At 37.6% G+C, this 18,379-nt stretch overlaps 1 protein-coding gene across 8 annotated transcripts in view; it reads left to right on the top strand.

Annotated features, from left to right (window-relative positions):
* Positions 1 to 18,153, top strand: part of RALYL (RALY RNA binding protein like) — a 404,897-nt gene extending 386,744 nt beyond the window's left edge. For all 8 annotated transcript variants that reach the window (XM_051609901.1, XM_051609902.1, XM_051609894.1 and 5 more), the window contains one exon: positions 15,070 to 18,153. In XM_051609901.1, the coding sequence (XP_051465861.1) occupies positions 15,070 to 15,087 (18 nt within the window). In that variant the 3' untranslated portion in view covers positions 15,088 to 18,153. The remainder of the gene's footprint in view (positions 1 to 15,069) is intronic.
* The last annotated feature ends 226 nt before the right edge of the window (positions 18,154 to 18,379 follow it).

Consider the following 18,379-nt stretch of genomic DNA (forward strand, 5'->3'; position numbering starts at 1 on the left):
TAGGTGGTAGGATCAGTTCTCTAAATTCACATACTGTCTATTTGGAGGAACAGGTTACTGCACAGTAGCTGCGGGATGGAAGCTGTCCTCATGCCTGCTTTCAGCCTATACCAATTGCAAGGAAATGCAAAGGAGTTTAGCCTGCAGTCTGAGTTAACTCAGGCATGGATTTAAGGAGACTTTAGTCCCTTCATTTGCCTGTCTGGCTGCACACATACAAACACATCACATTAAACAGCTGCACACCTTCTTCATCCACCATTTAGGCCAGGATATTGTTCATCCCTGCACTGTCATTTTCTGTGGGCTAAAGACACACCTGCACAGCCATTATTACTCAGCTGAAGTGTGAAAAAGTTCTATGCCACAATAACTTGATTGTCCATCCGAACTCTAATTCAAGACATGCTGCATTTGAAGTACCTACTAGAGCCATCAAACATCACCCATTGGGAAAGTTTCTTTTGTACCAACTGTTTTCCCACAGATGTGTCTTAATGTCTCCAGTGCTGCAGAAACTCCAGCTTGAGGATGTTTTTCAGAACAATTCCCACAGACTTTTGCTGCATTAACATACTGAAAAGTTGTTTAAATGCTGTTTTCAGATCTATGATCCAGCTATGTACCAATATGCTAGGAGAGACGGACAGACTTGCTCAGAGAAGACTGTCAGGTGCTTCTCACCCACCTACTCTCACAAGTTGGCTTTCCACTGATCCTTGTTCAAGAGCATGGGATAATATGTTGTAGCTACATGTAGATATATAAAATAGTAAATCCTGAACTTACTCAACAACTCATGTCACTTAACTGATCATCAGAGATAGCTGGATAGGATTAAACCTTCAGGTCTGTTTGCTTTGCTCCTTTTAGATAAAAAAACAAGTGGTTGTTTATCGAAGATTTTACTGGACCCATGAGTCAGTCTTTCTTGCATTGAACAGTTTCTAGTTGCAGTGAATTAAAAATCCTTGTGTTCCCTGCTAGTGAGCAACATCCATTCTTATTGCTTTCAATCTACTGTCCCTCAGACATGCTGTGAAGAAAGCAACACGCTTATGCAACTTCCCATCTTGTCTTAAAGAAAAAAAGTTCCTAAGAAGAAAGATCTTCATGTTTACCAAATTCATCTCATACACAAATCACAAACAGGTCTTAAATAATTGGATTTTCAAGCAGTTTTCTGGTGCCTGCCACAGCTTTAAATTGTAAGGAGTAGAAGGAAAGCCAATAACCTCTTCTTATCCCTGTGGCTTCACAGCAGAAAGCCAAAAAATATTACCTTTGCGGCTCAGTCTTTGAGAAGCACGTTTTGATATTTGAGAAGGCTCAGCACCTCTAAAATGAGCTCCTTCTCCTTACTAGAGTTAGCAATAGCAGCATTTAGCAAAGCTGAGAGCATGCAGGAAAAGCATTTTTTTAGTTAGTGTGCACAGTGGTTCCCTTACTCTGCTCGTTTAGCAGCTGGACAGCCCAGTGCAGGCCCAGAGCATGTCATGTAATTTCTCTGAACTTGTTTCAAATGGCACTGATTGATCATTGAAGAAGCATTCGCTCAAAATGAACTATAAACTTATCAGCATAATCCCCTTGTAAATAATGAAGGTGCCGTCCAACTAATTAGCTGAAACTTTGAAGTATTGTAGATTTGGAAAAAAAAATCAACTAATGTTTAATAATATACCTACAAACTAATTAATTGGAATTAGTTACACACAAACATTCATACCTATATTGCATTGCCTGAGAAGAATAGTTTCTATCAAACTGTCAGCCTTTCATAATAAATAACTGTAATAATAATAGCACAGCAATGCTTCAGTAGTTAAGAATTCAGTAGAGCAAAGTGTTTTCTGGTAGAGCATGTTATCCCAATTATTTCAAATACAATAGATTTACAGTTCATAACTCAGATCAGACTGCGGTTGGTGCTTGGCTGGAATTTGAAGGATATATTCACAGTTACAACATTGTGATTTTATGCTGGTGTAGCTAGGCCAAAACTATTGAAGCCACACAAGCATTAGATGGGAGTTCCACAATAATAAGTCACCTTTCATGAGGTGTCTTGAGAGGTATTTTTATTAAATTATATCAGAAAGAAGAGGTACAGAGACTACTCAAGGCTCAGTTCTGGTTACATTGTAGTTATTTCAAAAACAATTATGTTCTCTTTCTATTAAGTATATTTCAGCTATATTTACCTCTCAAGGATATATTATTTCTAGCTTGTGTCCTTTTCACCACCTATGCACTACATGTTTTCAGTCTATCATCAGTATTTGTTTCTGATGCAGGATAGAAAATTATGTTTCATACATAAATACCAGAAACTGCCACATACAAAAAACTTAGGATAACGTTCTTGCTGCACAGTTTCATTATGCAAAAGGAAAAATATTGTGATATAATAATAGCTATATTTTATGTTAGAACTGATTCAAATACCATGTAAATCAATAGAACCAACTAATACTTTGGCTAAAGCTCATAAAAAAAAACACCATTTCCTTCTCCCATAAGTAGTTAAATGGAAATTGAAGTAATTTAGTTTCAAATCTGTATGAAGCAGTGAAACTTTATTTACTTTCATTATTTTGTGTGACAACTCAACCATGAAAATACTTGGCAGAGAGCAGAATAAGGTCTACAGAAAAGGAACAAACATTTGTCTGATGAATTTAATGTAGTTTAAGCTCAGTTTTGCATACCTCAATTAGAAAGTTTGATCAAATATGCGATAGGATGGATAGTACTTTATTATTGTAATCAAACTGGATTTTTCATTCTTCTTTTAAGTTTTTTCTTTGTTTTGTTTTGGTTTTTTTTGTCAATAGCACAAGGGCAGACCAGACTGACTCTTTTATTATCAGCAGAATTAGGCTGATTAGGTCTGTCAAAATATCAATATATGCTATGGCAAACTGCAGTTTGCTGGCTGCATTTGTACAGGGTACTACTTACTAGGTTTTTTTTAAAGGACAAATTTCTAATTAGTGGTAATTTCTGAAGTAACATTGTGTTAGAAATCTTATGCAGATTACTTTAAATATCACAGAGAACAAGCAAAATTTAGACTTTTTTGTGCACTGAACATTTTGGACTTCATTGAAATCTTGCTTTCAATATCAGGGAATACAGGAAGTTCTTCATTCCTAAGACAAAAGAACAGGTAAAAGATTGTGTTCATTTGATAAATATCAGTGCAAGATGTTTGTACTTGAGCAAGCTAAGAAAGTAATTAGGGGCAGCACACCTGACAGATACTAATGTCTTGTACCTTCCAAAGCTGCAGTATGTCTAATAACCTGTGACTGAAGAAATGGAGAAAGTAATAAAAGCATGTCATGAAATCAAAATTTGTAAGAAACTTCCTGACATGTCCTTTGTTATGTTTAATATATGCAATAGCGTAGTAGACATGTTCGTTGTTGACAAACTGTTGTACGAGTCATTGCAAAGGCCTTGCTACCAGCTCCTCCTCCCCATTTTTCCTGGCAGTCAGTTTCACCGAGGAAGATTTCCTAAGTGGCTTTCAGGGTTTTAACCAGGTTACTCCTGAATGACTACATAATATTTTTCTAATTATTATTTACATCTATACCCTGCATATCACACGGAAAACTGCTGAAAATCCAAGCACTGTTATAATGGATTTGGTCTCTCTCTTTCTACTGGACTTCCCTGCCTGTAATTGTATATTTGTAAAATGTATGAGCAAAATAATTTCCTCACCCTTCACATGTATTCCTCTGAATCTGCTTTATTTTAGTTCCCAATTAAAATGAAAGAAAAACATTAAAAAACTGAAAAAAACCAAACAACAAAAACACAACAACAACAACAAAACAATAAAAAACCACCTCAGAAGCATAAGATGTTTTTAAAAAAATATAATGTAGATAATATAATTAATTTACAGCCATTATAATCTTACAGAGTTGATTAAACAGAGCTTGAAAAGGATGAGAAATCAGGATGTTTGTGTCCCACTCTCAGCTTTGCCACTGAGCCAGTGTGGTGGGCAATGCAGATCAGCAGATTGAATGTCCACATAGATTCAGCTCCTTTTTCTGAGGTCAGACCAATATGTGCCTTTGCCCCTACAGCCAACAGGTGGGAAAGAAGCTTTCTGCAAATCTCTGCTTTAAACTTATAAAAATTAAATGCTTTCCAGTCAAGAAAATTGAAATGTTATTTTTGCCTGTTGAACAAAATATACTATATTCTTCAGTTTGTTTTTTAATTTTTCGTTGCACCCTGACATCAATCTTGTCCTGCCTGAAGTTTTAGTCATCATTTTATAGGATCATCATCATGATAGAACGGTTTTAGTTGGAAGGGACCTAAAGATCATTAGTTCCAAATCCCCTGCATGGACAGGGACACCTCTCACTTGATAAGGTTGCTCAGAGTTCCATTCAACCTAGCCTTGAACACTTCCAGGTATGGGGCTTCCACAACTTCCCTGGGCAACCTGTTCCAGTGTCTCACCACCCTCACACTAAAGAATTTCCTCCTAATGTCTAACCTAAATCTCCCTTCTTCCAGTTTTTGATCCATTACCCCTTTTCCTATCCCTACATACCCTTGTAAAATGTCCCTCCTCAGCTTTCCTGTAGGCCCCCTTCAGGCACTGGAAGGCCACTATAAGGTCTCCCCAGAGCCTTCTCTTCTCCAGGCTGAGAAGAACTCTCTCAGCCTGTCCTCGTAGGAGAGAGCCCTCAGATCACCTTTGTGGCCCTTCTCTGGACTTTCTCCATGAGCTCCATGTCCTTCTTATCTTGGGACTCCAGAACTGGACACAACTCCAGGTGGGTCTCAGGAAGAGCCGAGTAAAGGGGGAGAATCACCTATTTTAACCTGCTGGCTACACTTCTTTTGATGCAGCCCAGGGCACCGTTGGCTTTCTGGGCTGCAAGCACACATTGCTGGCTCATTTTGAGCTTCTTGTCCACCACCATCCCCAAGTCCTTCTTCTCTGGACTGTCTTCAATCCATTCTTCACCAAGCATGTATTTGTGCTTGGGATTGCTCCAACCTAGGTGCAGAACCTTGCACTTAGCCTGGTTGAACTTCATGCAATTTGCATAAGCCGACTTCTCAAACCTCTCAAGGTCCCTCTGGATGGCATCCCTTCCCTCCACCGTGTGGACATCACCACACGCTTTGGTGTCATCAGCAAACTTGCTGAGGGTGAAGTCGATCCCACTGTCCATGTCACTGACAAAGATGTTAAACAGCACCGGTCCCAGTACTAACCGTTGGGGAACACCACTTGTCACCATCTGGACACCAAGCTGTTGATCATCACTCTTTGAATGTGACCATCCACCCAGTTCCTTACCCAACAAGTGGTCCATCCATCAAATCCATCCTGTTCTAGTTTTGATACCAGGATGTTGTGTGGGACAGTGTTGAAGGCTTTCAACAGGTCCAGATAGATGATGTCGGTTGCTCTTCCTTTGTCCACTGATGCCATGACCCCACTGTAGAAGGCCACCAAATCAGGCAGGCAAGATATGCCCTTGGTGAATCTGTGTCGGCTGTCACCAATCACCCCTTCGTTTTCCACATGCCTTAGCAGAGCCTTCAGGAGGATCTGCTCTATGATCTTGCCAAGCACAGAGGTGAGACTGACTGGTCTGTAGTTCCCTAGGTCTTCCTTTTTTCCCTTCTTGAAAATGGGAGTTATCATCCGTTTTTTCCAGTCAGTGGGGTTTTCTCCAGACTGCCAAGACTTTTCAAATATGATGAACAGAGGTTTTGCAACTTTGTCAGCCAGTACCTTCAGGAGCCAAGGATGAATCCTGTCAGGTATCACAGACTTGTCCCATTTAACTTCCTACATTTTCTGCTAAGAATTATTAATATGGCCTCTCTTTCTGAAGTCTGCCTGTATGCAAGGCAATTCTGGACAGGTCTCTTAAGGCTGATCAGGATGAATATTCATAAACTCGGACAGCAGCTTCCAGCATAAAGCCCAGGAACCTATAGCAAGAGCAGTAAAGGTACATCATCTTCTTCCACACTCTATTCATCCCACTGAGCATAGAGGTATCACCCATGTTTGGCAGTTTAAGTGGTGTACATCCATTCTGAGACAATAAATGGGTAGAAATAGTAAACAGAGGGGAGGTTGTTTGCTTTACTTTCTGACAACCATTGTAAGAACTGGTCACAAAATTCTGGTATTTCAACTAACCTAAGCAATGGCTGGTTACAGCCCAATGCATGAGGCTAGTCCTCAGTCCACTCACTTAACAAATGTGTGTCCATGCAGGGCACTGGCTTGCAAGTGGGACTTACAGCCTCACAGACCTGAGGTGGTAAGTCTATTTGGAAACACCTGTATGGATGACATCTTGACAACGTACCTGATTGTCGCACACTGTTTTCGCACACTGATACATAAAAGACTTTCTGATTACTTCTGTACCACTTAACATGTTTTAATGTTTTTTTGTGAAATTGTCTAAATACTTTGTGTCAAGCTCATGCACTGCCTTCTTGTGGACCTGTGTTTTGAAAGGGTAGCTTGTGTACTTTGTATTTTAGGGGGAAGAGGGGCTCTGCTGTTCGTTGACCCACTGTCAGTAGATTTATCATTATCTAGTATTCATAATTCATTTTTGTGCTAATTTCATTTTGGGTTAGGTTAGGTTAGGGCTATGTGTTCATGGTAAGCTTTTAGGAAAGAATAAAACAGTCATAGTGCTTGATGTTTTTGAGACATCAAAATATTTAATTTTAATGGCTCAGCTTCAAATGTCAAAAGTAACTGTTTTCTCCTTTTTAAAAAAAAAAAACAAAACAAAACCAAAACAAACAACAACACAAAAAAAAGAAAAAATAACAACCAAAAAGCCCCCCAAAAAACCCAAAAAAATCCAAACCAACAAACAGCAACAACAAAAAAACCAAAAACCACAAACCAAACCAAAACAAGAACCAATCTGTGAATTGATCCACAGGCAAATAATGCTGCCAGATCAGGCTAAAAATTCTCTCTGACACGTAAGCAAAATTCTTCCCTAAATGAGCTGAATTCCTCTCTGATGTAATGTAATTGACCTTAATATTCAGTAGTTGTGGCCTAGTTATGTTTATGCTATCTAAGTAAATCAGAATTATCTCCCCAGATTTTGCTAGCCTAAAATTCATGAGAGTAGAGTCAGCCTCTGAGTGCAGAGCAGAACCAAGGACAGCCAGAGACTTAACACCCAGAAGTAAATCTTTTCAGAGGAGGGTGATGGTGGCATATAAAAAAGATTGCAAGCTTTTTGCTGTAACTTTTGACTGGTAAAGAAACATCATATTTAATTGAAGTAAATCACCGCTTTAATTATGAAGACTGATTTCATTTTCCACCCCTAAATAAATATAATTTTCACTAATGCTTGTGGAGTTACTCTTCTTTTACCTCCCTTATTTTGCTTGACTCCAGTAGACTTTGGACGACCTGTGGCAAGTGCTGGCCAGGGTTTGGTTCACTCATTATTTGCAAGCAATATTACCCAGTCCTGTGCAGAGAGAACAGGCATCAGAATAGTAACCTATCATAGATACCAAACCAGAAGTACAATGTACAAGGGAAAAGTAGTGAGAGGATGGTTCTCACTGAAATCCTCTGCAACAAATCAGGCCAGCCATTGGGTCTGTTTGGCTACAGATTTGAGCCCATCAGCTTAATCCTCAAATTCTTAGATTTAACTGAAATTGAGCAATTGCCATGCATCACACATTTTTCCTGGTGTGTCAGTCTTTGAAAGTAAATAGCTTTAGTTCCCCTAGAAAACACTCATTTCACAGGCTTTATCAGTATGCTTGAGCCTCAAGAATGCTGCATGAAAAACCCACAGAGGAAACATTTTTTTCTGTTGAAAGTCTTCATGCAAGTAAACGGGTAAACACTGAAAAGCCAAAAGGCTGTTATTTTTCCATATGAAAATACAGTAATTTTAAATGTTTTTATTTTTTCAATACAAACAGCAGAGCCGCTGCAGTTAGTGACCCAATCATTCTGAAAGGTCTCCGTTTTTTGAGAAATTATAAATGTGTTTATAAGAAGATTTTCTGCATGATTAATACCAAAACATGAAGGGCAGATTGAATTTATCTGTACATAGGCATTTATGGACCTCAGAAAAGGGAAGTCATTTAGAAGGTGATAGAACTGTAATTGCCATTTCAACAAAAAAGCAATCAGTGAGGAATAAAACAAGCTCAGTCTGCCAAAATGAAGATTTGGAAGTTATTCAAATGCCATCTTAGCCAGCCTGTTATGTTGATATGTGTATCTGAAGTTTCAAAACTGTTCTTGCTATTGATTTTTTAAAGTACACTACAGTTTTATAATGTCTTTCAGAACAAGTTTAATTATGTTCCAGCATAAACAGAGAATCAAAAAAGCTAAATTCTTCTGTGCTTCCTCTTTGCAGGGTTATATTAATCCCTTCTTAGGTATTAGGTGATTCTGCACCATTTGTAGACCACAGTGTAACCCTAAGTCCACCATTTTGTTTTGTAATTTTTATCTTTAAAGGAATGTACCTTGAAATCCTCATGAAACAAAAATATTGTGCACTACTATGCATTTTGCAATCAAATAAGTATTATGCAGGAAAATACCATACAAAATCTGTTTAAAATAGGACAAGCTTGTATTGTCATTTCCATCCGGATCACATTCCCAAGCCAAGTCTTTCACAGGTAACTACATCCTGTAAGTTTAATTGTCTTAATTCAGTACATTATTGTCACCATTAAAATATCTGTTGTGCATCATTAGCCTCATCCCTCTCCCCCTTCCTGTGGTTTACTCTGAGCTTTCTGGATATCTTTGTCATCTCATGCTTAATGCTCCCAACTGCATCCTTTAGCAAGCTCTCCTCCCCATTCCTTCTCTATTAATTTGCTTTTTTACCTCGTTCCACCCAGTCTTTATGTTGAGAAAGAATTCTGCTGTCAAGTATCTGAAAAATCTCCTGTTGATTAGACAGGACATTCCTGCTCTCATTACCCTCATTGCATATAATTTCATTTTCCTGTATGGGTGCTTTTTGTTGTCTTGGTTTGTTGTTGTTTTTTTTTTTTTTGACATTCTATCTAAATTCTAATTGGCTATACTGGAAAAGTTTACCAGGTGCTTTCTTTTTTTTAAAGTAGTTCTCCTAGTAACTTCCTACTTTTCTATATTTAAAAAATTCACTACTTAAAGTTCAGACGTAGCGAGAGGCCTCAGGGTATAAATTTTAGTAGGTTTTTTTTTTATACATTAGGCTGTGTGTTCAAACTTGCACCCGTGGCTTTGGTAGGACAGGAACTATTCCCTTCAGCATTAATACTCATTGAACCACCATCTCACTCTGGGAAGTTCCTATTCCTCACATGAAGCAGAGGTTAATTCAGTGGGAATTTTATTCTACAACATTTTGACAGCACCTTGCATCCTAAAATGGTCTCTTTCATAGCACTCAGAATGATAAAGTATGATCCTTAACATGGATCCTGCTACAACTCAGACTTGTTTCTTATGGAACAGGCCCAGTCCCAGGAAATAGTAAAGACCTAGTGGTCTCCAATGAGAATTGTACTGCTGGGAATTCACTATAAATATTCACTCATATGCAGGGTTAGAGGAGAGTTGGGCATTTTCCCCTTTGCTGTATTTGGCACCAGATCCTAAGAAGGTATTGAGTTGCTCCGAAGACAAACTGGTACAAGTTGAGGGAACTCTGTGGACAGAAACTTGAGGCCTCATTGCATATGGTTTGGCTTTATCAGCAAAGAGAGAACATAAAAAGAAGTGTTGGTGGCAAGAGCATGGCTTTGCTGTGGGGCAGCCTTGCAAGTGCATTCTGGGGCAGGGCTTCAGGACAGCAAGTTCTGCAAAAGCCCAGAACTCACTCAGAACCTTCTCAGTTCTTCCATATTCTCCTGACACACTGAAGAAGGTCTCAAAGCTCCCAAATGACTGTGGACAAAGGAGATTGAAGTTTGTTTTCACCAATGAGTAAAACAGCCATTCTCACATCTACCCACACAAGTACTAACACTTCAAAGCAATTAAACTGTTCACTGAACTGAAAAATGATTCTGTAATGTTTTCAGCAGTTAAGGTATGATTATCAGAGTACAAAAGATGATTATGAGGTTTCATCATTTGAATAAAGGTTTAAAAAAGGTTCAATGGCTTCTTTTAATTATTCTTTATTAATATTTCCCAAACTGTATCATTCCTATTTGTTCTATGCAGTGAATATTCTATCACTAGCTCATTATAAAAAGATTTTCTTTAATGCCATAATTTTTGTCTGTCAAGTTGTACATAGCATTACACATGACAGCAGCAAGCTCATAATACACATTCACATTCCCCTCCTAACACCCACTGAACTGAGTGGTTACATTTCATACGGGGGCATTAAACTAAATCAGCTACATAACTGTGTTACTTGATCAGAGATTCCATGCTTTAAATCAAGGGGGAAAGGGCAGGGTACATTTCAAATGAGCACAGCTGTGGAGTCAATGTGAGAACAAACACAAATTCAAAGTTCCGTGGCAGGCCCTGCCCATTTTGTGTGGATTTCCATTCATGATGATGACTGCTGTGTAAAAGCCAATAGAAGCAAATGCCCCCTCCCTCCCCCCCCCCTACCCCACCTCTATACCTTACAAACATAAATTACAGGGCTTTACTCTCAGTGTGAGCTGCCTGCTTAAGAAAAAGAAAGGATATTATCTTGAGTTAGATGCAGTAAATAAACAAAAGGACAATTTGCGCGACTACTTTCTGTAAAGTATCCTGGTTTTTCTCATTTTAGCTAAGTAATCTGGATCAATAACAGCTAAACAAGATCTGGCTGTTTGTTATTTTAAGTCTATTCTGCAAACAGGTTCAGTTTTTCACCTCCTTGCCTGTTCAGACAGCTCATTTCATAATCAGACAAAAATTATTAGAGTATGCTATCCTAAAGGACATAGAAGTAGCATCTGTGGTGCTGAATTCAGTATTCTTAGATATACAGATAACAGGATAGGAGTGAGAATCAGATGCAATCAAAGCAATCATGCTACAATTGCGGTCTGAGGTAGCGCGAGTATGAGAGCCAGTGCTGAGTGAAAGGAAAGTGCAGTGACTGCATTTTAATGGGGCTTGCAGTTGCTTTGCAGAAAATGATGTATGGCTGTCACATAACCCACTGCCAAAGCCTAGTCAGACACCAGAGACAACCTGAAAAGGTGTCAGGCATTGAGTCTCCTCATCAACAGGAGCCTGACAAAGGTAGAAATGTGATATTACTGAAAAGCAATGCCCAGAATTAGCTTCGCATGCCTCCCTTACAGCTATTAAACTCAGAAGTCCTGTCCTGAGAATGGGTTGGTCTGACAAGGAAGAAGACACAGGAGAGTGAGAGGAAGGATCTTTGAGGCTTTGGGTTTCAAGCTCATGTGCATATCATAGAATCATAGAATGGTTTGAGTTGGAAGGGACCTTAAAGATCATCTAGTTCCAACCCCCCTGCATAGGCAGGGACACCTCCCACTAGATCAGGTTGCTCAGAGTCCTGTCCAACCTGGTCTTGAACACTTCCAGGGAGGGGGCTTCCACAACTTCTCTGGGCAACCTGTGCCAGTGTCATACCACCCTCACACTGAATAATTTCCTCTTAATGTCTAACCTTAATCTCCCCTCTTCCGATTTTGATCAACTACCTCTTGTCCTCTTACTACAAGCCCTTGTAAAAAGTCCCTCCCCAGCATTCCTCTAGGCCCCCTTCAGGCACTGGAAGACTTCCATAAGGTCTCCCCAGAGCCTTCTCTTCTCCAAGCTTTCATCTATCCATCTACTGTTTAGCTGCATTTTCTGGGAATTTCTAGGATAAATGTTATCTCAACAGCCATTTAGCAAAATCAGTTGTTTAAAAAGAGGTGCATTTTGTCAGGTGAACATCTTGGATGCTCTTATTGCCTGTAATTATTGTGGGGTAAATCATAGAGTAAGTTCTGTAACATCTATGTTCTGTGGGACTTTTCCCTAAACATTTTCTTGGTGTACTGCAAGGGAAGATGTTCACTGTGTACATCTTCTGTGGCATTTAGTCTTTATGTAAGTATTCCTGTGGCATCACTCTTGGTGACTACAAAACACAGGAAATGGTCACCTGGCAGGTGATTTGATGGCCAGGCTCTCTCACAAAAAACGTCCTTTACATGTAGAGCATTCTTAAAGATTTATAGATGTAAAGACTGGAATTATCTAGGCTTTGAGGGGACGTAAGTAATAAAACCCTCCAACTTCTAAAAGGCAAGATTAAAAACTCTCTGGATTTTTACTGAGTTTTATCTGATTTACTCAATTTTTAGTGATGATAGTTTGAGGCCCATTAAGTAGAACTGCACTTTAATTTAGTGAGGTGTTTAATGTTGACTTTCCAATGTTATATACATGGTAACAGTGTAAACTTAAAATTTATTTAATCTAGTACTATTTCAATCTGGTAAAAATGTTAGCAGGATTATATTTGAACTATAGTAAAAGCAGCAATAGCATTTTTGGAAGACTGAAATACAGTGTTATACCTAAGCAGACTGCTTCCAATAGCTCATGTTCAAAAAGCTACCCAGAGAGGAAAAAACCAGTACAAAAAATCTCAGGTGGAAAATAAAACAATAAATATTCCATAACCTACCTACAGCTTTTTTCAGATATTATTATGGCAATTAGGACAGTATATACAGTTTCCTTGGTATTGTCTACAGCTGCCAAGGCTATATGCTCAGTTGGGTTATTCAGTACTTAAAATTCTAAACTGTTTTGCTGTTAGAACTAAATCAAATTAAAGCCATATTGCTGGCTTAAATATAATGCAGGAAGTTTTTTATATATAACAGGAAGGAAACTAAAAGATTAAAAGAAAACATTAGTCATCATTAAGCTTTTCAATATCATCAGCCCTACTATAAAGCCAGCTGATAAATTGCAGATTATTCAGAAAAAAAGAAATAGAATAAAATTAGTATGGCATTACACTAGATTAATCATAACCCTGGGTTACTGTGACTCCCTGGAAAATAAAAGCTTGGCTATTTCAGATTTTAAAGTTTCTTCTCAGCCTTTAAGATTATTTGCCTTAAGAAGCAAATAATAAGCCCATGAAGGAAGAAGACAAGATTTTTGACTGGTCGGGTGGGAAAATTTTTATCATTGTTTTTAAATTACAACAAAGAAGTATTGATTACTTGGATCCAGACAGCAGTAACACTTCATAAGAGTAACCTAATTAAGCTTGTTTTTGCTGGTGACAGGTAAATGCTTGTAAAGTGTATGGCAGAGAAAAAGCTTCAATAAACATCTTGAAAATCTATATCTTTTCTTACTTCCATAATTATTGCTTTTAATAATTGCATAAGGGAACAGCAAAACAAAAACAGGTGAGGAACTGGTTAGAAAAGAGAAACTCTCTCTGGAGCTAATAGGGTGTACAATGGATTTATTTTTTTTTACTTCTTTAAGATAAATAACTACTTAAAAGCCATTAGGCCTCTCTCAGACATAAGGGGAGAATTTAAAAATCTTGTTCATGTAGTTAAGTCTGTTCAAGGATCAGGAGCTAAAAACAGAGCAGATGAAGGTTTTTCTCAGTGCAAGTAGAGAAGAATAGTTTCAGGATATTTTAACTCAAAAAATAAAGTTCTGGGAACTCTCAGATCAGTTTTTCTCTGTAACCCTGTTTACCTGTACAGAGTACAACTCCCTCTGCAACTAGGAAGAAATCTGATGGCTGGCTGCTTCAAGGGGCAGAAGGCCAGTCCTGCAGGGACTCTGATGTTCCTGCTAAAACTTTTTTTAATTGGAAAACCAGGTGATAAATGGTAATTTTAACAGAAATCATCTTTTTTCTGAGGGAGAAAAAGGAAGACTAGAACTCACTGAAGTGTAAATTAGCGGAAAAGAACATCTGGAAATTTGTCAGGTTTTGATCACAAGTACATGGGGTTTTGCCAGCTGTTTTCAGTTCCAGTTATAGAAAGTGGAACAAAAAGAACCCCCAAAAAAATTGAAGAAGAAATTGGCTGAAAGATATTTTTTCTGTCAAAAGTAAAAACAAAACCATGAGGTTGAAAATTTCACTTAAAAAAAAAATATATACTTCTGTTAACATTTTTTTACTGTCAGTTTTCCAAAGAGATGTGACTGGGAAAGTGTTATCAGTTTTTCTGTGGGTAGGTAGAACTGGTGTGTCTTGTGCTTCCCTGCAGCATCACTGACTGCCTAGTTGAAGCTGGTAGTATTAATGGATGGCATTGCAGGAGTCTCAGATTTGTAGAGGTAACCTGCCTCCGGCCTCTGCTGGAAGGATGACACTTGAAAACATTGGCTGACACTGGATTTTTGCTGTTTCATGCTGTGACTAGTAAAACAACAAAAAAAGTGAAAGGATATACAATTAAAGCCTACAGCATTTACACAAGAACAATAATGAAATAAACAATGTCAAAAAGGAAGCCACTGAGGAAAGAACCATCAATCTGGTAACTATAAGCACTGTTGAAAGCACAATGTCAATGTAAATGGTCCAGATTAAGGTATATAAATAGTGCACTGGAACTGAATCAAAGAATCCTACACATAGTTTATTTAGATTGAATGCTATTATGCAAAAAAAGCATTTCATTGCAGAGCAGCTAAGATACATTCTTCTATTTTCTGCTGCTAAAATAGAAATTATTCAGGAGTTGTTAGCATAGCATTGACGTGGGGAAGTATTCTCCAGCCTCAACAGCTCTTGCTTGATTCACAATGTTTATTTTGGGCCATGCAGTCTAACGTAGAACTGTTGCACAGTCCTGATAGTCCACTGCTGCAGGTACAGGACTTTTCTCTTAGCCCTGGAAGTTTTAAGGTAGAAAAGTCTGGTAGGTATCAATATTTGATTGATTCATGAAAAATTCAAGTCATAGTCCTCTTTCCTCTTTTCCCCAGTTGTCTTGGCTTCCTTTTGAGATTCTGCTGGAAGAAATTCTGTGCCTCCATACTAAAGTGAGCTTTTAATTTCTCAGTTTCTACAGATCAAGTGATGAGATGTCATGTGTGAACCCCCTGAAGGCTGAGAAGAGAAACTGACTTCCCCACAGAAAATTGTGAACTGCGGTTTCTTACTGGCTAGCAACACCTTTGATTCAATTTGTATGAAAACTCAATTTACTTATTAAAATGGACGTTACTGTTCAAATATTAGAAAATCCATTTCTTATATGTTCTAAGCTGTACAATTGTCAGATTTTTATGGTTTAGATTGTAAATGTGTTTTTCTCTGGCTAATTATTGGTATTATTTTTTTAATTTTGATGTCTTAAAGGCCAATGTACTATATCATAATAATATGAAGAACATATTTAACAGGTGTGGGAAACACTGTATACAAATGTATATTTCTAAAAGCTATTTTTATGATTAGCATGTTTTCTGTTTTACCATATTTAGAGTCAGGTGATACTGCACTTCTTTACAGCTTAATTCAAACGAGATCACAATTAAATACATTGTATGGTATTTTCTGTATTTTATTTATTATATTAGCTATTGGAAATAATTATGTTTACTTATAGGGATAGCTGCTAAAAAATGAAAAATGTCAAAATAAGAAAATCCTTGATAAACTGTAAATTGGATCCTCCTGTAAATCACTGTCTTCAGATAAGCACTCTCTGTGATGTCATTCAGTTGCAGTTTTTCTTGCAAGTCTCTAAAGGCAGTTTGTTGTCACCATATGGAAAGTTTACATGACAGTCAGTCCCCTTTCTAGCCAGGTAAATTCTTACAGACTGCCAACACCTGGCAACCTTAGTTAGCCTACTTCTTACTTTTTGGTTTATTTTCTGGCAGTTCAGATTATTTTCCACTCCTGAACCTCTAAAGCCCTCCTAAAAGCCTGCAGTTGGAGTAATTAATTATTACAGATGATGTAGTATAGAATTTCTTAATAAATCATATTTCCCTTCAAACAGAATGGATGCATTATTTCTCTTGTGTTACTGAGATATTGAAGGTATCAAAACATATATGATGTGGGCACAAAGTCTTCTTCTCTAATGAAGGCATGAAATTGTTCACTATCCCAAAGCTAGACCTCCTCAGAACTGCAGGTGACATGAAACAAGGAGTAGATATTTATTTACCACATTCTTATGTGAGATATACTCCTGTAAAAAGAGACATATCTTTAAAGCGATTGCAGGGGGTGGGAAATACTCAATAGCTACTGCCTTCCAAGAGGGAGACATGCATTTAATAGGTACCTTACACAGTCAATTGGAGCTCAGCCCCAGCTGTGAGCCAGTCTGCAGCACAGAGCCCTGATGTTCACTGATATCCATGGCCAAGGGTTATTTGCTATCATGCAGCACCACAGAAGTGAACCCTTGCCTTGCCCTTTCAATCATTCTTTATAGACTAAAAGCAAGAGAAAAGAAAAACTACCAGAGAGACACTTTATCTGATCTCTATAAAACACAGCAGTTTCAGAGATGATAGGTTCACCTCAAACAGGAGGGGTATGAGAAGCTGGGAGCTCAAGGTTTCCAGTTAAGTTTCCAGCATGGAGACTGTCATCCAAGAAGGACTGATACTCTTCAAACACTTGGAAGAAGAGCATACATGTGAATTTTATTATCTATTAATGAGTGGGAATTTACTTCACTAGGAAACTAAATAACATAGCACTCTCCATTATGTTTGTGTATCTTATATTTAGCTTATCCATTGTCTGTGGAGTTACATGGTTTACCTTAGTGCTGAGTAGTACCTAGCTACTTAATTAAGGAAAGAATAAAATATGTAGTTACATCTGGGCACAAAGAATTGCAGCTTCATAATCTACCAAGGCTCTCCCAGAAAAGTACAGCAAAAAATATTACTTCTGCATAAGTGAATTGTTAGGTCAAAACGAAGGGTGAAACATTTCTCCACTTTCTATCTACTAGTATAGTTTATGGTCATTTTTTAACTGTAAAAATGCAAAAAGAATTGCCATTTGGGGATCTTAATTTTTGGCTGACAGTGAAAAAAAAAACAACTCCATACCTTAGCCGTTCAACAGGCATTTTGCCCACTTATACAAAATGTTGGCTGGCTTAAAAGATGCGAAATGTCATCCAAGGAGATCAGTTCTTATGTTGGTGTTAATAAACCACACATGAGAAACAGCTAGGTGTATCATCTCTTCACTACCTCCATCCCAAATGAGCTAATAATCACAGAAAGCACGGTATTATATTTTTATAAATTATTTCAAATCATTACTCTTAGATTATTCAGAGAAATGAATGCATCGTCATAATGTTTCACACCACAGTTTAAGTCCTGAATATATTTTGAACACAAATAGACATCTCTGATAACACCACGGTGCTCTATTTCATTTCCAAGCCAGAAGCTTGTTGTGCCTTGCAGTCAATTCCTAGTGAGGTTTCTTAATGGCATGTTTGCTTCAAATCACAACAGAGGATGCTGGCAGCTGCAGCAGAGCCTGATAGTTCTCTACTTTTCATGTATGTGGTACGCTCAGTGTTGTTTACCACCACTACCTGTACTTGTTTTACATGGGCTTTGTCAGTTGTGGAGGTTTTTAACATTGCTTATCCCTTGCAATATGGAAGAATAGGAAACATAAAGAAACTTGTCAATCAGTTTGGATAGTCAACAGTCAGATAAAATCCTTTATGAACAGTCCTGAATTAAACCAAGTGATTTTCTACACAGTCTTATATGCTCTGTGTATTTCAGATACTTGTTTCACACCTGTGCAGATGCATGAATGGAAAATATTTACTAAAAGCTTTAAAGTTTGGATCAAGAAAAAAATATTTTTACTTTTGTAAACTCTTGTATTACATATTGTTGTGATTCTTATTAGTTTTGTCTGTAGATCCATTTTCAGTTCTGAAAAAAAAAACAACATTGTACTTAAACTATGTAGATAGCTACAATCTTGTAAGCAGTCATATTTTTAATAGGTGCCACTGCAAGTTAGAATTAAAACATTCAGGATTTGCCCATGTAAAGCAGATTGATGGTTCATTGCAATTTTCTTTAAAATGTTGTAACATAATTTTTACATGTCTGTAAATAAATATTTTCTCTGATTTATGCACTAATTCATTTTTGTAATTTCTTCTCTTAAAATGTATCTGGAAACTTTCCAGGAAAAATAGCTTTCTTTCATGGAAAAATACTATTTAAAGCTCTGTAATACAGTCATGCTTCACAAACTTTCCAAGCAGAACACATAGAAAAAAAGCATCCATAGTATGAAGTACTTAAGTAAGACAGAGAAAAATATGGTAAATACTACAATAATTTTTAAAGTTT

Source organism: Apus apus, chromosome 2, assembly GCF_020740795.1.
Source record: "Apus apus isolate bApuApu2 chromosome 2, bApuApu2.pri.cur, whole genome shotgun sequence".
NCBI lineage: Eukaryota > Metazoa > Chordata > Aves > Apodiformes > Apodidae > Apus > Apus apus.